At 39.9% G+C, this 27352-nt stretch overlaps 1 protein-coding gene across 7 annotated transcripts in view; it reads right to left on the bottom strand.

Moving 5' to 3' along the window:
• The window catches only part of Mid1 (midline 1), a 394404-nt gene that overhangs the window by 123401 nt on the left and 243651 nt on the right, over positions 1–27352 (bottom strand). For 5 of the 7 annotated variants that reach the window (XM_045140323.1, XM_045140325.1, XM_045140327.1 and 2 more), the window contains exon 2: positions 16001–16716. In XM_045140323.1, the coding sequence (XP_044996258.1) occupies positions 16001–16660 (660 nt within the window). In that variant the 5' untranslated portion in view covers positions 16661–16716. Of the gene's footprint in view, positions 1–16000; positions 16717–26460; positions 26580–27352 lie in introns of those variants that run through there. The other 2 variants (XM_045140324.1, XM_045140328.1) reach the window with 2 other exon arrangements.

Here is a 27352-nt window from a genome sequence, read left to right as displayed (position 1 = left end):
GAAGGATGGCAGGTGCAGGCCCAGACTGCTCAGAGCTAAGCAGCGTATACACAGAGCGGGAAGAGCCTGCAGAGCTTTAAGCTCTGGGGTGGATTCCAGCCTTCCAGCCTGCCACTCAGGATGGCAGAGGTGAGGGGTGTCATCTCTGACAGGTCTGGGCTCATTGTTTCAGAACTGGCTCAGTTTGGAAAGTCACACAAAGAAGTAAATGCTGGCCTATCCCTTGCATTGTTGTTAATGGTGCTTTAGTTAAACTAATGTAATCTTAGCCTCTGGACATTTGGGGACAGGATGAGTCTCTATTGTGGGGGCGACCCTGGACATTTAGAATGTTTATCAGTTTCCCGGGTCAGGGTGCAAGGGGTACCAATTGAAGCCGACTCTTCCTTTCTCCAGCTGGACTAGTAAAGCAATGGGACATCTCTACGTGTCACCAATGGTTCTCTTGATTTCTCACCATCCCACCACATAAAGTTAACTGGAGCTAAAGATAACTTTATACTGAGGTGGCATAGAACAAAATCTACGCACAAAACATCTACATATAATCTATATTACACGATTTTCTCCTGCTCCTTACTTCATCATCGAGGCCTAAAGTAAAGATTTTAAAAAGCAAATGGTCTTTCTCTTTTTTTGTGGTGCTAGGGATTGACTCCAGGGTCTTTTGCATGCTAGGTAAGTGTTGTAGAACTGAGCTGAACCCCATCCCTTTTTCTCATCTTATCCTGCAACCTGTAAGGTTTTGGTGTGTGTGTGTGTGTGTGTGTGTGTGTGTGTGTGGTGCTGAGGATTGAACTCATAAGTACCTCTCTATCACTGATAAACAGTCTCAGACCTTTCTATGTACTTATTTGTTTTTGAGACTGAGAAGATGTCACTGTGTAGCCCACTCTGTAGTCCAAACAAGCCTTGAACAAGTGTTCCTGACTCAGCTAACTGAATAGTTGCAATTACTGGCCAGCACTACCAAACCCTGTTCAAATTGCCACTTTATAAGACATTATTTTTTATAATTATTTTCCCCTGTGGCACTAAATATGGAACCCAGGGCCTTGTACTCTACCACTGAGCTAAGCCCCCCAATTCTAAGGAACTTCTTGAAGGAAATTATTGGGAAGAAATTTACAGATTCAGAAAGTAACACTATCACATGAAAAGTAACATTTTGATTGCCTATGTATTTGAAATTGAAAAAAAATGGCTGCAAGGCTATGGCTTTTATTTTTTATCTGAAGTGCAAATTTTGCCCACTCAAAAGAGACTAATCTAAACTTAAAAAATGTTCTAGTCATTGAAAAGTGATTAGACATATAATACCTATGATAACTCACTGGACTTGAAAATTTAAATATATTTGGGGAGAGAAAACATGTGCCTAAAGATTGTTTACAAAATAATATCCACGGCTGAAAAGATGGCTTAGCCTTTAAGGCACTTGTCTTCAAGGCCAAAGGATGCAGGTTCAATTCCCCAGGACCCATTTAAGCCAGATGCACAAGGTGGTGCATGCAACTGGAGTTCATTTGCAGTGGCTGGAGGCCCTGGTATGCTCATTCTCTCTCTCCCTCTGAAATAAGATTCCAAAGGGAAAATATTCACTTTTATTTATGTAAGATGTATGGTCTGATATTTTCTAACATTTTATCTGCATAAATGCACAAGAAAGCTTAAAATCTGTGATAAGAACGGAAAGATACAAAGTTTCAGAAAATAACAATGAGGGGCCCTGGTGTGTTGGAACACACCTTTAATCCCAGCACTCAGGAGGCAGAGGTAGGAGGATCACCATGAGTTTGAGGCCACTTTGAGACTACATAGTGAATTCCAGGACAGCCTGCGCTAGAGTGAGACCCTACATTGAAAACCCAAATAAATAAATAAGTAAAAAGATAAAAAGAAAAGAAATTGACAATGTGATGGCCAAGGAGATGGCTAACTGCTAACTTTATGTGATTCAAATATGGAGGCCTGAGTTTTAATGCCCAGCTCCCACATAAAATGCTAGGTGTAGCAGTGCCTGTCTGCCACTGAGCAGGCAGAAACAGGAGATAGACAGGTCTTGTTGGCTAGCCTGGCTTGTCAAATCAGTAAGTTCTGGGTTCAGGAAGTGATCTTGTCACAAACCAAAGTAAGGGGAAATGTGATAGAAGGAGATAGTCAAAGTCACCCTCCACATGTAATGTGCACATACATGAATGAGTACCTGCACACACACATACACATGCACACACACACACCACACATATCCACACTCTCAAAATGAATCAGTGAAGAAAATAACAATCAGATTAGAAAGAGGAGTCATTATCTTTTTAAATTTTTTTTTGTTGTTTATTTATTTGAGAGCGACAGAGAGAGAAAGAGTGAGAGAGAGAGAGAACAGGCGCGCCAGGGCTGTCAGCCATGGCAATTGAACTCCAGACGCGTGAGCCCCCTTGTGCATCTGGCTAACGTGGGTCCTGGGAAATCCAGCCTCGAATGGGGGTTTTTAGGCTTCACAAGGTTGCGCTTAACCACTAAGCCATATCTCCAGCCCAGGAGTCATTATCTTTTACCCAGGGCTTCTGTGGTGGTTTGAGTCAGATGTCCCCCATAAAATATGTGCTTTGAATGCATGGTCCCCAAGAGGTAAGCAATTTGGGAGGTGGAGTCTTGCTGGAGGTGTTTCTGGGGGTGAGCTTAGGGGTATTAGAGCCAGCTCCCCTTGGTCAGAGCTTGGCTCACTATCCTGCTGCCATTTTCCATGTATTGTGGCAGAGGAGATGGCCAGCTTCTGCTTATGCCATGCTCACTCCTCCCAATGCTGTTTTCTACCTGCCAGGAATTCAAGTCCGGCCACTGTTCACGCCATGCTTTCCCCTGACATCATGAAGTTTCCCACTGAGACTGTAAGCCATTCCTCCCATCAGCTACTTTGGGTCAGGTGTTTTGTCCCAACCATGAGAAGGTAAACTACAACAGCTTCCCTGAGTCAAGTATTACAGGATTGATTTTTTTTTCAATTTTTGCCTTTGTTTTATAGATGAGGAAATGAGGCTGAGAAAGAGAGAGAGAGAGAGAGAGAGGTTCACATTTGGTTTGCTTTCTCCTTAAGTTTCCAGCACTCTAAAGTGTCAAGGCTAGAACACAGGTTGAAATCATATTTTCAACATGCCTCGGAGCTGCAGAGTCATCACCTCTGCTTTACTAAGACCTTCTCCAGGGGTTCTTATGCCCATTCCAGTCCGTCATTTCTTGTCCAAGAAACTAATTTTGATCCATGATTCTCACTGATAACAAATTCTAAAATGAGGAACAGATAGCAGACCCAAACATTTTGTCAATGGCTTAGGGGATGGTAGACCTTCTTTTTATTTTTATGCTTTGGCTAACTTTAAAATGGCTATAGATGAAGTTTTAGAAGAAAAGAGCAACAGCTTTGCTAAGACTGCTGAACAATCTACAAAAGTACATGAAGTCATTGTTTGCTGGGATCCTATATAACTTAGTGTGGCAATCATGGAGTAAGAATATTTCCCCTTTAGTTCTTTGCTTGAAGTTCATTCCACCTCCTCAGATCTCCTAGCATCAATAGGACATACTTAATGTGAAACTGAATGTGTACCTATTTTTCTCTTGGCACTGAATCTGACCACAACAACCAAAATCCACTGAGCTCTATATAGCCAGACCAAGGGTCAAAGGAGAGAGAAATAAACACTCTTTACCAAGTCAGAAGATTCATCCTATTGCCCAAGTTGGCAAAAATTCCATACCAGATAATGCAAGCTCCTGAGCTGGCTAGATTAGCACAAAGGCATTTCTGTGAGATGGCCTCTCATTCTCTTCCTAGAGGTGGGCTTTTTCAGAGTGGAAATCATAGCAACTGCTTCAGAGCCTTGGCTATGTACTCTGTCAGGAAGGAGATGAGTCCTCTAAGGAAAAAAAAATATGAGAAGAGCTAACTGTACAGCCTATGAACAGCAGACCTTTATTAAGAAAGCATCCAGCTTGGATTTTGGCATGGATCCGAGCCCACATATTATGTATTCACCTGAAACTCCAAAAAGGAATGCGAAGATTGAACATTACTGCTTGTCCTTTGTGAATGCTACTTTCCATTGGCATGTGCTTTATGTCAGCATCTACAATTGGCCAATTTATAGATATCAACACCAAAGTCAATGGTCTTTGGTACTATTCACATTGAAAATTATTTCAGATTCTGCTCTGTGGAATGCATAGATCTTTTATGTATTCTTAACCCATGTTGTCATTAGCTCTAGACCATATAAATAGTGGCTTATCTTTGTTATTCATTTCTCCATTCCCTGATTTTACTCAGCTTAGTTCATAGTAGCTACCTTGAAGAATTCCATGGATGAGTGCAAAAGTTTTTTTTTTTTTTAATTAATTTATGTATTTACCAGTGAGAGGGGAGAAAGTGATAGAGAGAGAGAGAGAGAGAGAGAGAGAGAGAGAGAGAGAGAGAGAGAGAGAATGGGCATGCCAGGGCCTCTAGCCACTGCAAACAAACTACAGATGCATGCACCACCTTGTGCATCTTGCTTATGTGGGTCCTGGGGAATTGAACTTGTGTCATTTGGCTTTGCAAGAAGGCACCGTAAGCACTATGCCATCTCCCCAACCTGATTTCTTTTTCTTTTTCATTTTTTTTTTTAAGAAGGAGAATAGGAAGGGAAAGGAGAAGGAGGAAGATTTGATAAGCAGGGAAAAGCACACTCATAAAGGTTCAGGAAGGATAGGAACTTTTTGTGACTGTCACAGTATTTAGGCTATGAAGAAACTCGCCAAATCCCAATGTGTTTTCCCGGTTTTCTCCCCACCAACAAGCAGCAATGATGAGACAAGTCCTGACATTACTCTATATATTCTGTAGGACTGGTAAAGAAGACAGCCCAGAAGACAATTCCCATGGGCAGGCAGAAGCCTTTTCCTCTGTGAGGTCCTTAATTTCAGGACTTTCCTCCTTCTTGGACCCTCGTCACCACTGACAATCTCCTCTTTCCTTCCATAAGGGAGATAGTTGAGGTAACACAACTCAGGGCCAAGTACTCCTTCCCTGGTTCACACAACAGAAGTGATTCTATCATTACCACGGAGCTGTGGGCTGATCCAAGCTGCCTGCATGTTGTTTATTTATCTTTTCCTCTGTGTATTTAGGTGTGCCAAAATGTGACAATCAGGGTGTAAACCCTAGCTTCTCTTTCCTGTGTGATTCCATCAGCTCATTTGGGAACATGGGTAAGCAGCACACCCCATGCCTTTTAAAGCCATTTCATTCTGTGCACCACTCACTGCTTCTTAAAGGTCTATTTCAACTATTCACTTGGTTTAGAAAGAAGAACAAATCAGTTTCCTCCCAGATTTTAGAATTAGACAATTTCCAGATATTAACACCACACAATACTCTTGAGGGTTGTTAAGTTTCCCAAGTAGGCCAGTAACACAACACAGAGCTATAACCACAAAGTAATTTATGATACTGTCAAGAAACTCATGATTGGATTACACCAACGAAGTCTTTACTGTAACAGTAAAAACAGATGAGGGCTGGAGAGATGGTTTAGCAGTTAAAGCACTTGCCTGTGAAGCCTAAGGAGCCATGTTTGACTCCCCACATCCCACATAAACAAGATATATAAGGTGACCCATGCACTAGGTCGCACATGTGCACAGGGTAGCACACACATCTGGAGTTCTATTGCAGTGGCTAGAGGCCCTGGCATGCCAATTCTCTCTATCTCTCTGTTTCTATCTCTCACTCTCTCTCATAAAAAAAAAAACACAGATAAGATAATACCTCAGGTTCATCCAATCCTTATGATGTATGAATCACTATGATCCAAACTTTACAAGCATTTTCCTTCTTCAGGAAAAATAGAAAATGTATTTTCCACTTTAAAAAAAAAAAAAAAACCTGAGCTGGGTGTGGTGGTGCATGCCTTTAATCCCAGCACTCGGGAGGCTGAGGTAGGAGGATAATCATGAGTTCAAGTCCACCCTGAGACAACATAGTGAATTCCAGGTCAGCCTGGAATAGAATGAGACCCTACCTCTTAAAATAAAACAAAAACAAAAACAAATAAAAAGAAATCATACTTCATGGACATGCAAAGTCTAGAACAAACTGAATTTGCATTATTACTATTAGTCTTATTAGACAAGATCTATGCATCCCAGGACTGGTCTTGAACTCACAATATAGCTGAGGATGATATTGAACTAATGCTCCTGCCTTCTCCTCCCAAGTGCTGGGATTACAGGCATGTGCCACAAATTCTAGCCAGTGAATCTGTTTTTTTTTTTTTTAATGTTTTTATTTTATTTATTTGGAGAGAGAGAGAGAGAGAGAGAGAGAGAGAGAGAGAGAGAGAATTATTGCACCAGGACTTCCTGCCACTGTGAATGAACTCTAGATTCATGTCCTCATTTGTGCAACTGGCATTACATGGGTACCCAGGAATTGAACCCATGCTAACAGGCTTGGAAAACAACAACCTTTAACTACTGAGCAATCTCCCACACTGTGACTGAGTATGATGCCAAGTATACAAATTAATTTGTCCCAGATTTTCCATACTGCTTGGCTCACATAATGAGAATAAATCATATATTTTTCTATGTTCACTCAGGACACTCACGTTTACATTACTATTTTCCTACTCAATGTGAAAACATTAACCAATCTTCCTAACAACAATTAAATTAATGAGTTGTCAATGATGTACAAAAAAATTACAGCCTGAAAATTGATGTACATAATATTTTTAATGTTAATTTTTATTTTGTATAAATTCTAACAAGTTATTCTCTTTTATTCCTTTTCCCTGCTCCCATTACCCTGGACGTCCTTCTCAGTGGTGTCATGGCATTCATTGTGGGTCATGAAGGCCTCAGTCAGTCTCTGTAAGGGGTACACATCAGCTTTAATTTTGTAACTAGTTCAGATGAATTGTAGTGTTTCAAGACTTTTCAACTTACATTCAAGCATCATACACTAACAGATACCCCTGAAAGGCTTACTCGGTTGAAATAGTTGAAATCAGGGGATCTTGTCCATACATTAAGACTTTCAGGGGAAAATATTGTAATTGGAAATTAATATTACTATCTTAACTCTCCTTTCTTCTACAGTGTTCCCAAGGTAGCCTGGCTTATCCGCATGAATATAGCTCTGGGTGTGAGGTCTGGCCTTTCAAGATAACTCTATAAAAAATGTTGGCAATGGGGACTTGTTATAACAGCTTCTTTCCTGGCTCTGAAGGCATCATTCCAAAGCCACATCTCTGAGGTAATTTTCAGATTATGTGGGAAGGCGTCATCCCATTGCATGGTGGTGGGCTGCAGCCAGGAAAGGTGTCTTGAAAACCACTGTGAAATTGCTGCATGTACTTCCAAAAACCTCACAAATGACTGAACTATCATTTAAAAGTCGTGCTGCCTTTGTTAGCTCTATGAGACTGGAAAAGACATAGAACAAACGGGGTATCAGGGAATTGGGATGGTGTCTTCCTAATTCAAGATCACTACTGGTATAGTGAATCCAAAGTCAGAAGAGATAGTCACACCATCCTCACTGGCTATGCCAAGACTGCAGAAGGGTCACATGTAGGCCTCGGTCCAGGAGAAATCAACATTGACACCTCCTGTCACTTCAGAGGAGTGGTTTTAAATCACACATTTACACATCTGTTCAGACAGGGTGTTGGACTTATACCTAGGATAACCAATTTCCAATTGATACAGAGACCTATAGATCTCCAATAATGCAAATAGCTCTTCTTGCTTTTCTTTCCTCTGGGGATATTGTAATACTACACATACCTGATGACCTCATTTGACCTTTCTTCCAACACCCCCTCTCAAAAAGAAAATGACTTCACTGTGACCTTATAGGTAAGAGTAAAAAATGTCCCAAACCTTTAACCTGGCATTGAAAGACTTTCACAATCTTCCCATAAGGTGACTTACAACATTATCTCTCCTGGTCCCTCACTCAGCACACCACATTCTAGACAGAATTATCCACAGTCCTAAAGTGTCTTGCTTACTCCTGTAAACATGTTTCTGCAGGCCTGGTGCATGCACAAGAGTGTTACTCTGCTGCTTTGATGTGGAATCCACTGATCTGTCTGCACAGCTTAAATCTCACTGCCCCTAAGCAAAGTTTATTGTCTACTCAAAACCAGTCATCTCTTCCTCCCCCAAATCCCCAAACATTCATCTAAAACACATCAATCAATGCTGTGCATGTTGGACAACAAGTGTTTATAATTGGCATGCCTCTACCTTTGGTCAGGTACTTTTGAAATAAAACCATACAATACATTAAAGTGGACCCCTGGACTTTCATCTCACATGTCAAAATTGCAATTCATAACTAAAAGTATATGCAGCAGCCAGGCTACTGCTAAAATCCACACATTCAACCATTACATATTCTGCCTCTTGGTTTCTGACATGTATTTCAAGCTTCCTCTAAGCCAGACACAAGGCTAAGAGTTTACATGAAACATTTTATTTTGTTCTCCCATGTTTCTTTAAAAGTAAGCACAGTACATTATAAGGATTGTTTTATAGATGAGCAAAATATGGCACAGGGACAAGAAGTGATATGTTCAATTATTCGGTTTGTTTATACAGCCCTATGACTCATAGGTATCTTGTGTACATGTCTGTGCACTTTCTGGAACTTCTAGATCTCACCAAAATGATTCTAATCATAATAAATTTTCAGGCATACTTACATTCCTCAGTGAAGGTGAAGGGGGGGGGAGAGTTGTGTGAGTAGAGGGAGGGAGAAGAGAAGAGAAATGACCTTGAGATTTGTCTTAGGAGCACATTACTGGAGACTCTCTGTTTTCCTTTACTCTCTCATCAATATCTTTAGCAAACTAGCACAATTAAAATATAGTTTCAATCTATTTCACAAATATTTCCAAATGGGATTTTCATCACCGGGGAATATTTAAAAAATATATGTATTCACATTGCATACTAAGGTGATGTTGCCGTGAAATAAGCACAAACAGAAATGATTCTTTGAAGGAATTAGTTGGAACTAGTGAGATCCTATACAATCAAATCATTTTAGAAAACATGCCTCACTTATTCACACACTGAATAGTGAAACACATCACAAGGCCTATTTGGAGTTCAAATTAAAATCTAACCTGGAATAACTGTGAACTGTTTTGAGAGCACTACAGGATTATAAAAAGGATAGATATGTGGTGAAAAGTAAAACTTGCATGACTAATAAGACCTTCATAGACATCTACTAAACTTGACTTGTTTTTAAATGCAAGGCTCCTTTATCTGGGAAGTATCTTTCTATGTCTCAGGCTGTAATCTGAGTCATTGTTTTAGATATAGCATTCCTCCCTCCACTACCAACACACACACACACACACACACAAAAAAAAAAAAAAAATTGGTGGTAGAATTCTCTGCTAGTCTGTAAGATCCATGAAGATGGTGACTGTGTCTGCCCATGTTATTTCACTTAATAACACATTAGATTACTTTTTCCTTATCTCAGAAAAAATTATGTTCTTAATAACATAGTTCCTAAAGTCCAAAAAAAAAAAAAAAAGAAAAGTGACAGTGCTATGAAGAGTACCTAAAACTATCAATTTTTTTCAGAAAAGCTTAAATGTACTTCTCCTAGTCATTATTTGATTAAGCAGAATAAAAGTTAGTGAGCCTACTAGAAATTTAACATATTATGAGCAAACATTCTGATGTTGAATAAGTAGTGCTATGTGGGGTGGGGAGATGTTTCAGCACTTTAAAGCACTGGTTTGCAATGATTCCCTGCTCAGGTTCAATTGCAATTGCTCACACACTCACATAAAGCCAGATGAAAAAAAAAAAAAAAACTGGCACACACATCTTGCATTAATTTGTACTGGCAAGAAACCCTGCCATGCCCCTCTACTGACACACACACATGCAAATAAAGATATAAAATATTTTAAAAAAATCATTCTGGGGTTGGAGAGATGGCTTAGTAGTTAGGATGCTTCTCTGTACAGACAAAGGCCTCAGGTTCAATTCCCCAGGACCCACATAAGCCAGATGCACAAGGTGGTACATGCATCTGAAGTTCATTTGCAATTCCTAGAGGCCTTGGCATACGCATTCATTCTCTCTGTGTGTCAAATAATAATTTAAAAAATTATGTGTCCATAAATGTGATCTTATGCAAGACAGTTTCATAGGAAATATGCATTTTAAGCGGAACCCATAGCTGGAGCTGGGAAACAAGTCAGAACCATATCCAACAATGAGTCCGCTCTCCATTAAACTGTCTCTAAAAAATAATGGTTATCACATTTACTTGGTGCTAACTTTCCTTTCCTTTGAAGAATCTGCTTCTCTTTTTCAGATTGATGCAGATCCTAAGGAGAGAACCACCCCCATCATACCTCAAAAGGGCCCCAGCTGAAACTAAGAATAACTGGGGAAACATGCAAGAATGCTGTTTTCTTGGTGAACCGGGAACCAGCACAATGGTGGAAGAGATAGACATAGAGAAAAATGAACCCCTACCAAACCAGATATTCAGACACAGAGGCTCCCAAGATCTCAACACGGAAGCAGACCTAAAATGAACCCAACATAGCTCAGGGAAATTTGTGGAAGAGGGGGCAGAAAGATTGTCAGAGCCACATGCTGGGTCATGACATGAAGAGACATTTCCTCCTACCCGAAACTAAAGGCTAACCACACAATGCACGACCCATATACCCCAACAAGGAGGGTCCCTGTGGAGGGGGAGGACAGGGAGGAGGCTAACAACGGTACCAACTTGACTGTATTCACTGACTGCAAAATGAGAAGCCAAAATAATATGATACATTTAAAAAAAATACTCACATGTTTGGAACTTCAAGAACTTTTAAGGAAAAAAAATGTCCTACAAAGGTTATACCAAGTTCAGAAAAACACTTAAAGGATAGAAAGTAATACAAGGAATAGTTAAAATATTTCAGGTAAAACAGGAATGTTGCTACATTTTTCTTGCCAAATGAAATATTCCTAAAGGAAATATGAACTACTTGAATTTGTTTCCGTATGATTTACAGTCCGGAAGAATCTAATATCAAAATAAACAAATGTGTGTGTTTATGCATATGTATTTGTGTCACACAAAAATATACATCCTGTTTGCCACGCATGGTGGCACAAGCTTTTAATCCCCAGCACTGGGAGGCTGTGGTGGAAGGATTGCTGTGAGTTCAAGGCCAGCTTGAAACTACCTAGTGAATTCCAGGTCAGACTGGGCTAGAGTGAGACCGTAATGCAATATGTATATATAGACAGACAGACAGACATAGACATCTTGGGCCTGGAGAGATGGCTCCGCAGTCAATGCTCTTGCATGAACTTGCATGAAAAGCCTAACGACCTGGGTTCAATTCCCCAGCACCCACATAAACCAGATGTACAAAGTAGCACATCTATCTGTGGTTTGTTTCCAGTGGCAGGAGGTTCTGGCATGCTCATATATATTTATTCATTCATTCTCTCTCTCTCTCTGTATCACTGTGCTTATAAATAAATAAAATTTAAAAGATACATCTTAGGGCTGGAGATATGGCTTAGCAGTTAAGCGCTTGCCCGTGAAGCCTAAGGACCTCGGTTTATGACTCGATTCCCCAGGTCCCACGTTAGCCAGATGCACAAGGGGGCGCACACATCTGGAGTTCTTTGGCAGTGGCTGGAAGCCCTGGCATGCTCATTCTCTCTCTCTCTCCCTCCTTCCCTCTCTCTCTGCCTCTTTCTCTCTCTGTCTGTTGCTCTCAAATAAATAAATTTTAAAAATGACACATCTTGACCTAGAACCTGCATTTTAACTACTAGTAATCTTGTGACAATTACTGAGAATTGAACCCAGGGCTTCTCACATGCTAAGTAAGCAAATGCTCTACCACTGAACTTACAAACCCAGCCTTTCTTTTGTTTTTATTTTGAGAAAGGATATAGAGAAGTTCCCCAGACTAGCCATGAACTCAGAAGAAAGAAGCTGTAGACATACTAAGGAAAAAGAAAAAGATCTCTAGCTCAGGATCTACTTAAAATGTTATTAGAAGTTGGGGAAGTCTTTCAAAAAATATTGAACCTTAGCTAGGCATGATAATACACACCTATAATTATAGCACTTGGGAAGCTGAGGCAGGGGAATTGTTGTTAAGTCAAGATCAGCCACTGTGACATAGTGATATCTTGTATCAAAAGCAACAGTTTTTTCACTTTCTCTGTATCTCCCTCACTATAAAATCCAAGAGCAGAGCTAGAGAGATGGCTCAGTGATTAAGGTACTTGTTCATAAAGCCTAATGACCGGACTTTAATAACCCAGTCCCCACATAAAGCTAGATGTATAAAGTGGCCCATGCACCAGGAGTTCCTCTGCAGCAGATAGAGGCCCTGGTCTGTCCATTCATTCTCTCTCCCAATTGGCATATTTTTATAAATGTTTCCATAGAAAATAAATAAGAGCTCCAACATGAAATGTTGGGCAGTAAAAGAGGAATTATAATTCATTGAAAATTCTGAAATTCCTTATATGAAATTCTCTTATATGTTAGTTATGTGGTTCACAAGTCAAAATTTTAATTTAGGTTTGTAGAACTGAGGGCTTCTTAGAATTCAACTAAAATAATGTTCACAAACAGTCCATGTTGGGATGGGGAGATATCTCAGTGGTTAAAGGCATTTGCTTGTAAAGCCTGTTGGCCCAGGGTTCAATTCCCCAGTACCTACATGAATACAGATGTTCAAAGTGGTACATGCATCTAGAGTTTGTTTGTAGCAGCAAGAGGCCCTGGTGTAAACACACACACACACACACACAAAAAAAAAAAAAATTCTCTCTCTCTCTCTCTCTCTCTTTCTCCCCCCTCCCCCATCTGCCTCTCTCTCTTTCTCTCCATCTCCTTCTCCCTTTCTCTAATTGGAAATAAATAAACAAAAATACAACTTAAAAAATTCCATGTTGTAATATGCTCCATTTAGATATTGCACTAGGCAGGAAGAGTTCTCTTATTATCCTAAAATAGAATTCAGGAAATGTTAGTTTAATTTTCTCTCTGCTTCAATATTCCATGAGTGCTTCTCAACACATAGCTTCTAAAAGCATTAGATTACTGACATGACACTCTTTCAGTGATGTGGAAGATTTTATTTGCATGAATTCTTTATCCTAGAACTTTGTGTCATTGTTCTTTTATGCTTAAGGAAAAAGAAGCAATGTGAAGAAACACATTTTATTGTTTTAAGAAAATGTATCTCCTATATTAAAATCTGGTATTTTAAAAATGCTCCCTCAAGATTAATATTATTGAAGAATATACTTTTTCTTTGTAATCAGGAAAGAATCCTCACCTTCATGTAATGGCTTTACTCAGAAAAGGATACATGATTTCATGCAAAAGAAAACTAGGTCCTAAGCTGGGCATGGTGGTGCATGCCAGGATTGCTGTGAGTTCAAGGCTACCCTGAGACTACATAGTGAATTTGAGGTCAGCCTGGGCTAGAGCAAGACCCTACCTTGAAAAATCAAAAAAGAAAAGAAAACTGGGTCTTTACAGATCCATACAATAAAGCAAATATATCATCAGATCGATGAAAGTGTCTCAAATTTCTGTATACTTTGTGTCCTATTATATCCTATCAATATGAAATCCCAGGAGTATTGAAAAATAAATACAGAGGACATTTACTATTTCAGACCAAAGTAATAACTAACAAAATCCCACTTCCTTGGTCCGTGTCCTTTCAGTATGCTATTTTTTTCCCAAAAAATCAGCATTTACATTGTACTTAGGTTTTAAACAAAACAAGGAAGTGCACATGGTCATAAATCTGTGATAACTGAAATTTCAGCTTCCAAATGTCTTATATTTTTATAATTCTCTTATTCTAACACAAGTGACATGTTTCAGAACAGACATGCTATGTGAGTATGTTATTTATTCAAAAGCTCACAATCACATTTTGCTGAACAGCTGTACATGTTTTCCAGTGCACTGGCTGTTGCTTATATGGTCATATTTCTGTAATTAGAAAATAAAACATGCGACATGATTAATTTTCAGACTATACCACATGGAGTGATAAGCCATTGGCTTGATAAGACAAGTGTACAAGGCTCATGATTGAGGACTTTCATTTTCATTGCATAAAAGGTCTAGGATAGTATTTTCTCCTCAATTTTAAGATGTGATGTAAATAATTAATAACTGAGCTGTGACAGCACACAAGCAATGAGCAGACCACAGTTACCAGAATTAAACAGCAAGACTGGGAGTTGTTGAATATGGAACCTCATTATGATTATGGTATTTTAATATACAATCATTAAAAGGTAACATTATGCCAATCGCAGGAACATTTTTTTGATAAAGGGGGGAAAAGATGTGGTACATTTATTTTTGGAAAACCATGATCAAAAATCTCTAGTCCATTATTCTAAATTCCCTCTCTTCCCAACAACAAGAATACAATAGGTTCAAAGAGACCAAATTGGCTTTTAAAAATTGAAATTGTCTTTATAGGCACAACACATTCTCTATTAATATGCATTCTGTTGGGTCTTTGCTCTCCTCCTGCTACACAAAAAATTGATGGGTGGACTGCAGAGATGGTTGAGTGGTTAAAAATCTTATGGGTGCCTCTCTTCCCTTGTCTGTGTCACCTAAGTCCTTGAACTTCCTCTACATAGTTTAAAATGAGTTGAGTCAGTCATTCCTTGGACACTTGAAGTGAGGTATGCTGCCCAGGTACTACATTCCCTGCCTGAGTGCCAGATAGATGCAGAGATTCACTTTAACAGGTCAGCTTTCTTCAGCACCTGAAGAAATCACAAAGTGGAATCCCAGATGTATTCCATGAATTCCACCATGACAAAATAAACTAAAATAAACTATGTAGCCCAAGTAAACACAACCTTTCATTTCAGGCTAAGAAGTGATAGGAGACATTTGTTAAAGATGATGATATTCTCAGAGCGATAATGCTCTTTGGATCATGCGATTTATTTTGTTTGCTCAACAACTCGAGAGGAAGGACTTCAGTATATGTTCACTTAGCACTCTTAATTTATACTTCCTTTCATTTTAATTGGTGTCTTGTGCCCTAAAATTAGCTGGTGAATTTATTATCTCACTCAAACTCTCTCAGCTGAATTTGCAATAATTAGCCCAACCATCAACTGAAGTTGAAGACATCAGGAAATGGCTTATTTCTTCCCTGGTGTTTTGTAGCCTTATTTAGAGAGTAGTTGTTGTTTTTTATTTAATTTGACATTTAGTCATATTAATTACCATCTCACAAGTGGGAATTAGGTTAATAATTTCATGCTAAAAGTGAAGTTCAAACAACCTTTTCTGTAACATCACTGAGAAAACAAAAATGTCCGTATATTAAAAAAAAAATCTTTCATAAAACCCGATTGTCAGAATTCTATAACTCACCAATAAGAGGCGTATCATTTACACAAGGGAGAAAAGGCCATGTGTCCTTTAAAATCCCACATTTGCTACAAACATTCCTCTTCTGGTCATTTGTTTGCATAGTAACTAGATACAGGTACAATGCAAGTGAGTTACTTTTCTTGGGGGAGTGAAAAAAAACAAACGTCCCCCGAATGCCCACAACCCTCTCTCCTCTCTCTCTCTCTCTCTCTCTCTCTCTCTCTCTCTCTCTCTCTGCTCCCTTTGCAACAACTGCAGGGGTTGAAAAATCTCCAGATTTTTAGAATTCACTCTGACTTTGACAATGCTAAAATTGCAAGCAGCAGTCAGCATTATTTACAAGATACCCTTATGTGTAACATTTACAGGCTGCCAAACACCATGCTGCAACTAATCAGATAGCAAAGGTGAAGAAAGAACCTTCACCTGCCACATAGCTAGCAGTGAATACACTTCTGATTTCCATGACATTTGCTGGCAGAAAGAGGTTGGCTTAAGGCGGATTGGACTAACCTTCAATTTGTCATAGCGCTCACTCAAAGCTGCCACCTGATGATCGCGATGCCGCCCAACCAGTTTACACAAGGCACAGATTAACTGGTCATCAGTCACACAGTACATATTCACCTTCTCATCCTCGTGCTCCAGGCACATCAGCCCCCGGATGTGCGAATCCGGGATTGGCTCAATCAGACGATGGCCTGTGAAGGGCTTCTTGTTTGGGTGAGTGGCTTTGAGGCACTCATCACAGTAGGACACTTCACAAGTGACACAGGTCTTCACAGCGTCCTGGGCAGGATCCTGGTCACAGAATTGGCAGAGAACCTTCTCGGCAGAGGACATGGTGTTGGTGTCAAAGGCACGCTCCCTTCGGGTTTCGCTGGGGGAATTGGGTCCGCTTACTGATGCTTTCTGGAACCTGTCAATGATGTTCTGCAGGGTAACGTTGCGCTTGAGCCCGTCTAGACCTCGCTGGCTCAGAGTGATGACATGCCGGCAGGTGGGGCACTGGAAGGCGCTGATGGACTCCACAGGCTCGTTGGTGGCACAGTGTGACACCAGGATGCGGTGGGCACAGTTGAAGCAGAGGCTGTGTGCACAGGGCAGCAGGAGAGGGTCCTCAAAGAGCTCCAGACAAATAGGGCAGGTCAGCTCCGACTCCAGTGTTTCCATCTTCAGGCAAAGCTCTCCGGGGTCATCAGCAAAATCCAAGGAAGCTGATCAGCTATCTGGAAAAAGAATGCAAGATTTGATTAGGCATGAGGGGGTCAGCCATGGGGGGCTGTCAGCTTTGAATGCATCTCAGAAGAATTCCAAACACAGGTCATGGAAGGCTAAATGTGTGCATGTTCCAAACCCCCTCCCATGACCACTAGAGGCAAAGGAGCAAAAACAAAAAACAGAAAAACAGGAAAATTTTCTCTGTCCTTTTTGTTTGTTTTTTTTCTTTCTTTTTTTTTTTTAATTTGGTTTTGAAAGGTCTCACTGCAATCTGGCAGGTAATTTAAACCATAATTTCTATAGCTTTCATTTAAACAGAACAATTTTGTGCCAAATTCTAGTTTTACCTTTGATTAAAAAATTAAAATATAGAAACTGTCATTCATAAACTATAATCGTTCATAACTTTGTGTTGTTGGACTTACATATTAATGTATACGTATTTTAAGGACATTTTCTCTTGAATAGGAGACAGACAGCCACTGTAGAAGTGACTTCTAAAGGTATAGGAACTCAAATGCATATATAACAGTGGAAATGATCAAACTTGACTACTGGATGTCATTTTTCAAGCTATATTCCTGAGGAAAAACCCTGACTTGCACAAAGTTGATTGTGATCAAGCCAGTATTTTTGGCACGGATTTGCCACTCTTCTGAATAATTCTATTGTTTAATCGAGCAATGGGATGTGGGTGGGAAGAGAGAAATAAACAGAAATATCTGGGGGCTGTTTTGGCAGCTTTAGTGAGTCTCAAAAACGATGACTAGTATTTCGTACGCAAGCATCGAGTTCATTGGAACAAGAATGTTGGTGTTTATCATATTCATTTGATAAGTCCGAACACTGATAACTACCATTTAGAAAGACTGAAATCTCCCGCCACGGAGCCTGTCACTCATGGTTGCCAGCAACAGCCCTGACTGGCAGGAGGTCTTGCCTCATCCTCACAGCCCTGCTGGCCCAGGAACGACCTCTGCCAGCTTTGTTGTGCCCCTTCAGGCCACCTTCGGGTGGCCCAGCTGCACGCTTTCCTCGCCATAAAGACCTGGCTGCTTTTGTAAACTCTGTCTGCCCTTCCTTCCAAAAGGGAGAGCAAAGAATCCCACACAAGCCCCAATTCATTAGGGTGAAGAGGCCTCATGCTCATTAGCAAGCCTGGGAACCAAGCCTCTTTGAACCTTCTCCCTTTCAAGGCCATTAGTGGACGTTGTGGAATGCTGCCTGGCATATTAGCTGCAGCCCACTGAGGACTGTGGGAGAATAGCGCAGTTCACCCAGTAGTTGGAAGTCTTAACTCACTGGCCAAGGTGGGGGCTCTAAGCTGGCTTTATGGAAAGGCTTCATAGCCAATGCTACTTTTAGTGATTCTGCCAATCTTTCCCTTGTATTCACACCTCAACTTATGTACAAAATCCAGAATCTAGAATGCCCTGACCCTTCTTGAAATAACCACACCTGTGAATGACTACCTGCTGCTTTGGTGAAACATAGTCGCCCCAATGCTCACCCAATAGAATGGTGACTGTTAGAATATTAAAGTTAGAAGAGCTACTGGCTTCATCAAAGCCTGGTGGGTTAAGATAAAACTGCAACCAGATTTGAATACGTAAGAATGGGTAAGAGAATAGCTAGGATTTGAACTACTAAATTTTATTCATCTTTCCACAACCACCAATAGATAGCCAGTGGTTATAAACTTTATCACCCCACTTGGGCCCACTTAATTCATAGCTATTAAAGGAAAAATATAGGCCTCTTTTTCTGCTTTATTCTCATGTATAATGAACACATCTACAGCAGCTCTCAAAAGAAGGAGGAATACCTTATTATATCTGGACAGCTATGATACATTTAAAATTATTATTTATCTAAATAATTTGTTGACTTTTTTGTGTTTTGTGATAGGGTCTTGCTATGTAAGGCAAGCTAGTTTCAAACTTGTGATTCTCCTGCCTTAGTCTCCTGAGCACTGTAATTTCAAGAGCACACCATTAGGTATGGCTCTAATTTTTAATTTAATTTTTTATTGTTTTATATATATATAGTATTTGTACATATTTATGGGCTATAGTATTATATGATTCAACACATGGAAAACCAATATACAGGGTCTTAAAAAATAAAAACAGTACTGAAATATAACCCAACAATCCTACTACTGGGTAGACAGCCAGTAGAGACATCTGCACTCCCATGTTCACTTCAGCACTATTCATAATAGCCAAGAGATGCAAACAACCTAAATACCCATCAGCAAATGAATGCACAGGTAAAGAAATGTAGTACACACAATGGAATAATATTCAACCATAAAACAAACGAAATTCTGTCATTGGTAGCAACACAGATGAAAATGAAGTATATTATGTTAAGTAAAGTCATGAAATAAGACTGGCACAGAAAGACAAACACTGCATGACATTGCACTTTTTTAGTGAAAGTGCCAAGATTCCGTCTTAGAGTGGTGACATTGGAATTTCTAGAGGTGATTCTATCATGCCCTGCCCCCCGCAATGGAAGTGCTGACCTTTTACATACTCATTCAAGTGATGGTTACTGGATGGTAGTTACTGAGCTAGCTAAAGGATCCAGCATATGGTACTCTCAGCAACCCATCTCTAGTATGGGCCAAATCCACATGGTCTTGTATTTGGGTTCTTAAGACAGAGAGCCTGTTACAACAAGATAGATCTCAACTCTTCTCTGCTCTGCCCTCCAGGGGTTTCCCATGTCAGCCAAAGGGAAATTCACCAGAATAAAACCAGTCCCAGCAAACAGACTCAAACAGTGAGTTCATTTCCTCCCACGTTACCCCTTGGTTATTTCACTCTAGGCACATGGCTTCCTTGTCAACCTCCAAATATGTAAAACACATCTCATATCCTAGTCACCTCCAGATAGTCTTTGCAATCCACGACTCTGGGCTCTGGATTCACCTTCTCGGAATACATATAAAATGAATTCTCCTATTACCACCATGACCACCCCACCCAACCACTGTAGCAATCACTCTTCCCCCATCTCAGTTTGTTGTGCTCGGCACTTACATTGCTAACATTTTTGATAAGTTTGTTCATTGGTGTCTCTCTCTATTGCCCCCAGCACTAGAATGCCACTGTATGAGACAAGAGATTTTTCTTTGCTTTTTGGAGAATGTGGCGCCAGTACCTACAATAGTGTCCAGCACACAGCAGGACTTAAGCATTCACAGATTTCATTCATCTTGTTGTTTGGGCTGAAACTAGAAAAAAAAATATAACACTTCCTTTAAAGGACCTGCCAATCAACAGACCTGAGATCATCAAGCATTTTAAGGAGCAGGTTAGTAAACCCTTTTGGTTTTGGTATACAGTTCTTAAATCTACCAGTTATCCAAACTGATCATAAAGACTTCATCAAGGCATGAGTGCGGTTGTGCTCCAGTATTTGTAAATAAATAAATAAATAACAGTTAATGAGCCAGATTCAGCCTGCAGACCTTATTTTGCTGACATATGTATTAGAGGGGACAGATATGTACTAGTGTATAAAATATGTAGCCAGAATATAAAATGAGAATCACCTTCAAAAATCTGTGAAAAAAAAGCTGGGCATGGTGGCACATGCCTTTAATCCCAGCACTTGGGAGGCAGAGGTAGAAGGATCACCATGAGTTGGAGGCCACCCTGAGAGTACATAGTGATTTCCAAGTCAGCCTGGACTAGAGTGAAACCCTACTTCGAAAAACCAAAAAAGAAAAAAAAAATCTGTGAATAAAATGCCATGTTGGCAACTATTCCAGAGATGGAGATGCCAGAACTTGGATCAGCACATACATGTTCCCTGTACCAACGGGAAATGATTTGCAAGGGGATTTCACCCTGACATCAATGGAAATGATGTGAGTTGAGCGCCCGGGGCAATTCATGTAGGAATGATTTAAGAGCAGTTGCTCAAATCTGGTTCTTTTCCTTTTATTGCCATAGCACTTGGCAGGGTGCTTTGGGCAAGTGTCTACATTGCAAATGGTTAATTGTATTAAGTGATGACAAAATACATAGATGTGGTAAGTGAAGGTCAGCCAAATATCTAAGTCTTTGGCCCACATGCTGCTGAAAAGGAAGGATTTCTGATTCGATATCTATAGTAGATTCTACTCTTTCCACTTTAGTCTAGATGTTGCCATGGCATTGTCTTTGTTACTCAACAATACTGTACTTGCTATTCCCTCCTCTGAAAGATTAATGTGGCTTATTTTCTTTCTATCAAATATCTTTCTGGAGAATTTAAAATATCACTCTCATTCTTTCAGTAAATATTCAAATCTCTCCATGTGCTTGGTCCTGGCCACTGCATCTTCACTATGTAGTTCATCAGGGGAGAGAAAAACATGTGTACAACAACATGATAAAAGAGGAAAACCAAAGACAGACAAAATAATCACTTTATGCGGAGGAGAAGAGGATGGGGAAGTTTCCTAAATGTAGCACATGAGGATTTGAAAAGATGAGAGGGTGGTTCACCAAGCAGAGAGTGGTGGTAGACTGGGTAATTTTTGGAAAAAACTATTTATCTTTCTTTTGTCTTTTCTTAACCCTTACAGTTCAATTTCCATGCCTCAAAAATTAAAAAAAAAAAAAGAAAGAAAAGAAAAGAAAAGAAAAAGCCATCGTAGCCTTCAGCACAATAGAAGGAAATCACACGTACCTATTGTTGTCAGGAATTTCTATAGCTCAACATTTTTGTGAATGGGCTGATTGGTCTTTATTCAGAGGAGGATGTGGGTAATCATGGGAACTCCTTGCAACAAGCTGGGAATGGCAAGAATTCACAGGTCACATCTCTGTCTGCCCACAATTACTACATCTAGAACGGGCATAGAGTAGTGAGCAAATTAGGAATTGGAGAAGTGGTCAAAAAACTTCAGCATGCTCCATGTAAACTCCCTGTGTGTCCCTGGGTGACAGTCCACAGACATTCCCTACAAATGATTCTAGCATTCAATTTAGTCATGTCCTGGAAGAAGATCTTTGGTGACAGGTTTAAATGAAGCCCTGCATCCTTGGGGCATACAAGATGCCAGACTTTTTCCCAAGAAACTTTCTTACAGAGGAAAGTACTTCTTTGCAATGGAAAAATTAATAAATGGAGGTTTTGATTAAAATAAATAGTGATATGGACAGTTTACCACTTCCTCCTTCCTGCCCCAACACCTCCATTCTGTACCATTACCATATCTGACTCTAGTTTTTTCTATCTGCTGACTTCTCCCTGTCCATCAAAGCCCAGGTGCTCTAATTGTTCTTTCTTCCAAAAGGCCTGAGAATGGCTCCTACACTTGGCTCTCCAAGCATTTAGCTTTGAAAGTCCTCACCTCCATGGGCTCATAATTAAGGTTTTGAAGTAGCTGATTTTAAGATGAGGAGATTATGTAGGATTATCTTAAAAGACAGAAAATAATCACATGGCTTCTTCAAAGTAGAAGTGGGGAAAAGAAGAGTCAGAATCAGACTGATGTGATGTGAGAAAGTCTGGACCATCTATAGCTGCTTTGAACACAGAGAAAGTGGCTACCAGCCAAGGAATGAACTCTACCTCTGGAAGCTGGAAAAGAAAATGAATTTGATCCCAGAGTCTTCAGAAAAAAAAAGCACAGCTCTGCAGGTACATTGATAGACCAGAACTCTACATCAGACTTCATCATCAAGTTTGTGGAAACTTGTTGCAGTATCAGTAAGAAACTAATACACTCTTCTTCTCCAAAATCCAAGTCACTGGGTGAGACATGCATGTGTCAATCTTTTGTAGCTCTTCCATGGACTGCTTCTTTCTCTGTTTTTATTGACACCATGTTGCCCCCCCCCCCCGCACTGTTCTAAGAGCAGTACCCCACCCTACCTAAGCCTTCTAATTTGATTTCTTGCTTCCACCCTTGGATTTAAATCCTACCAGTTTCCTACACCACAACTATTTTTCCTGTCACTTTCATTCTCTCTCTCTCTCCTTTCTTTCTCTGGTGTAAAGCAAGGACAAGTTTCTAGCTGCCCAAAGTATGACTTGTGGCAACTTATCTTCTTCACTTCCGTTCATATCCTAGGCCAGAAGCTCAATAAATGGGATCAATTGCTGCTCTTAAGAAGTGGCTATGAATTTCTTCCTAAGATAAATCGTGTTCAATAGAGAGAGCTCTTTAAAACATATTTTATTTATTTAGTTATTTGAGGTAGAGAAAGAGAGAGAGAGAGAGAGAAAGAGAGAGAGAGAGAGAGAGAAAGAATGGGGACGCCAGGGCCTCTAGCCACTGCAAACGAACTCCAGACACATGTGCCACCTTATGCATATGGCTTACATGGGTCCTGGAGAATTGAACCAGGATCCTTTGGCTTTGCAGGCAAATGCCTTAACAGCCATGCCATCTGTCCAGCCCAAGGGATAGTTTGTTTTTTTCATGTTTTTTTTTTTTATTTCTGATTTGGAGGTTTTAAGATGGGAATGGGACCTCCCAGGGACTCAGAGTCCTAGGCACTAATGCATTTGTCAACATCATATTAAACAAAAAGGAATTGTTGGAAAAGACAGCTCCAAACACTGTGATGTGTTCAATGTTTAACTTTAAGGATTGCAAAGTAACCCTTTAAAGCTGAAAAACACAAAGTAGTGTTATTATCCTATTCACCAATAATGAAATATTTGGATATTATTTCCTAGTACACTACAGAGTATTTGGTAACAGTATCTGGGTTTACAGTTATAGGATTCATCACGTTCTTGCAAAAGAACCAGATTTATCTGGGACTAATCCAGGCATTCATGGACTCAGGCATAAGCAAACACAAATACAAACTTCCTATGCAGAAAACATTCATAACCTCAATTTTAGTCTTCTCATGGATGTGTGCTTTCACCCAAATAGCCAATATATCCTCAAAACTTCTCGGATAAAACCTGGGTGTAAGAGCTCATGCCATGTAGGGTTATGAAAAACAAGCAACGAAGAAATAGTGAACTGGTGGAGAATGCTAAGAACCTTGGCATTAAGCAGTGGGTAACAGGACCTTGGTACTGGGTGATGACTAAGGTGACTTGGCTAATCAGCTACTTGGGCAAATGGACCCTTCCTTGGTCCTGCTGGGTTCCAGATATCTTCATCCTGAGGTATCTTTACACTAAAGTAGTACTCATCCCAGCAAGAGGAGTTATCTTTTATCTGGGGCACATGATATGGGAGAAAACAGACTGAAGGAGAAATATTCCAAAGGGAATCTCTTAAATACAGAGTTAGGCATGGAAAGATAGATGTGACAACTCAGGACATGTACTGTTAGGGGCCATTCCTATAGACCATGACAGTCTTGGACTTGTCTGTTTCACTCTCTTTTGATATAAAGTGCAAAAATGTGGTATTGGCATGGCAAGTCCAGGCAGACAAGGAATTTAAGTCCAGCTTATAGTACAGCAAGACCCTTGCCATCAGCTTGCTCAGTTGCTAATGCTAGAATTTCACAACTATATTCTTTGTAGTTTCAAAGGACCTTCACTTTGACACAGTCAAAATAACCTGGACATTGAGGAAACAAGCTTTCTAGTTCAGACATCTTGGCCATAAAAGTTCCATTGGTGGCTCAGGAACTGGATTGAGCATTAACAATCTCTAAAACCAATACATCCTTTATCCACACCTCTGTCCTCTCAGGCCTACATTCTGTGCTATTTCTGCACAGTACAAGAGAAATAAGTATATGTATTTGGAGCATATGAAATGAGCATACATTCAATCTACCAATAAGGTTAGTTCAGGGCTGTCCTCTAGAGCTCTGAAATCACTTACAATTATGGAAGTTAATGGAGCACTAGATCAAGGAACAAGCTGGACAATCTAACACTGGGTAGCTTGGGATTGATTGTAAAAACCAGGTGGCTCTCAGCCACTGTCCAGATGATTCCAAAGGCACTTCCTCTGGTTCTTTTCCAAATGTCCTCCGGACTATGGAAACTAAGCTTGTGACATTTACTAAAATGTAAACCAGATAAGAAAAACACTTCCAAACCACAGTAAGTTACACCAACTCTCATTAAAACAGTATGAGAAAAGAAAGCTCTTAAAGTATTTTGAACAACAAATGACATTGAAAATGGTACAAATAAGTTGAATTACTTGAGAGGCAAACATTTCAGAAATATGTGCAAGCCAAATGCCTTATCTCCTGCTTACCTGGGGAATAAAAGTTACTTGTTATTATTTGGGATTTGGGTACAAGATTATTCTTATTCTAGAACTGTAAGTGAGATCATTTTAAAAGTTAGTGCAATGGTGTTTCCGTCTTGGGTCATCAGAATACAGATATTCAAGGGCTGAGCACAACTGATGTACAACACTAGAAATCAACCTGAACTTTTGAGTCAGAGATCGCAACAGACTATGCTCAGAAGTAACTTGTTCTCATCTCACAAAAGGGTAATTTCTCAAGCCAGAAAATAATGTGATAGCCTCAATAAAATCAGGTTCTTACATCCAAGATGAATTCATCACAGATAGAATTTTCAAATAACATATGCACTCAATGTCTGTATATTCAATCATGTAGCACAGTAGCACAGTATTCAGCCTTGAGTTATAAAAACCATCAAATAAACATACTACCCAAGTGCTACTTTACTGATTATTATCCTGGCAAAGGAGTTAATAAAGCCATAATAAACTGGGCTGTGAATTGACAGGAAGACAGGAGATTACTCTGAATTTTAAAGCATTCTACAAGATGACAATTGATAACTACAATTCCAGAATATTTCCTACCACCCCCCACCTGCTGGTATGACAGAGAACAATATAGATACAAAAGGAGACCTTAACTATAGATACTGTATTGAGTAGGAACAGGTGAAAAAAAAGGAGATATAGTAACATTACTCTGTAATATCACTGCAGTTGATCCCTGACTGTCAACAGATCCAAATGGATTTGTTTAACTGGTAACAGACAACGATGGATTTCTGCACACCAAATTAGAGGGGACCACAGGGAATGATTGAAACAAAAATGAAAAGCAGATAAGCAACGAGATATTGGCCTTGAGTTTCAAAACAAATAAGTGGTACAATACATTTTGAATAATTGTCATTTATCCTTTTCATAAAGAGTATTGAAGTTGAAATAAATCACTACCGCATGCCTGACATGAGAAACTAAGGAAGATTTAATTTCACCAAACAACCACCTGGCGGAATTCATGCAAATAAAATTACACTGTTAAGTAAATCTTTATCTGTACTTCCACACCTGCCTATAACATGCACACTTTTAGTATTTGGATCCCTAGGACATTCTTTAAAATAATCACATACTTGCCAGACCATGCAACCTGATTAATAATGAATGAACATCCTGAAAAGAATCACTTGGAAGGAAGTATGGCAGATGTTGGTGAGGATATGAAGGCTTTAATGACAAAAATTAAGGAGAAATGGGAGCTGGGTCACAAAGTCTGGTTATTTTAATTGAAATCTAGTCTTCCAAATCTACTTAAGAGAATGCTTAAATACTCCTGGATGTTCATCTCCACAAGCAGACAAGGTAAAGACACAAATGACAATGAAAAAGAGCAATCCCTGCCTTAATAGTTAACAAAACACCCTCTACAGCCTCAACCATGCAATGCGTTCCTGGAAGCCTGGTTAACAGGCTAAAAACAGGAACGAATACACTGGTCCTTAAGAGCCCTTTGAGCACCACTCGAGACTTGGACAAACAGATCCCCTTGAATACCCACCAATGGACTGCATGCTAGTTCTTTTTGAAGAAACATCGCTGTAGCCAGAGGATAGAGCCCCACGAAATGACAGACAGGCCACTGAGACCAGATGGTGGGTGGCAGGCAGAGCTGGAGCGGTCCTATGTGTGTGTCTGTGAAAGCGTCGACAGTGAAACACAACAGGAAAATCGGCCCAACAATTCCAGGAAGGCCAGCTCCACCTCATCCACTCGGCCAGGGTTGCCTGAGTTGAAGAATCAACTGCCTTTGCTAAGGCCCCCACCACAACTTTCCTGTCCCCTAGACCACTTAGTGGTCAGCTGAATCCAAGGGACAACTCAGGTCAGCCTGACACCCACCATTTGGTCCAGAACCAGGTAACATGGCACTGAGTTGAGCACTCTCCCAGCCCACAGAAGGCAACACTCGCTCCTATGACTGCAAGGTGCCCTGCAGCAAAAGACCGAATGTCAGCTCTTCATTTTGCCAACAGGAGCCAAGCTGCTCAGCATGGGGGGCAGAAACTGGCACTCACCTCCCTTGCATTTGTTTCTTTTGCATACTACTGAGCATATTACCTTATTATGCTCTGGATTCTGTTTATTCATTTAAAAAAATAAAACACTCCTTATTTTGTGCCTTTATCCTCAAAATTCTAGTGTAATTCTAGTGTAAGAAAGTTATCTGTTAAAATCTTCATTAGGGAGAATGATCTCTTGTATATGTAGAATAAGACATCCCCACTTTCTTGAGTTCTTTTAAAAACAGAGCTATTGATGACAATGGATCATCTTAATAATTAAAGAAATGAGCACATTAACTATATATATATGCATATACACACAACTATACATGCATACATATAGATGTATACTTTATACACACATCTGCTACATACACATATATACAT

The sequence above is a fragment of the Jaculus jaculus genome, chromosome X (assembly GCF_020740685.1).
Source record: "Jaculus jaculus isolate mJacJac1 chromosome X, mJacJac1.mat.Y.cur, whole genome shotgun sequence".
In the NCBI taxonomy this organism is placed as follows: Eukaryota; Metazoa; Chordata; class Mammalia; order Rodentia; family Dipodidae; genus Jaculus; species Jaculus jaculus.
This window is presented reverse-complemented; position numbering and strand designations above follow the sequence as displayed.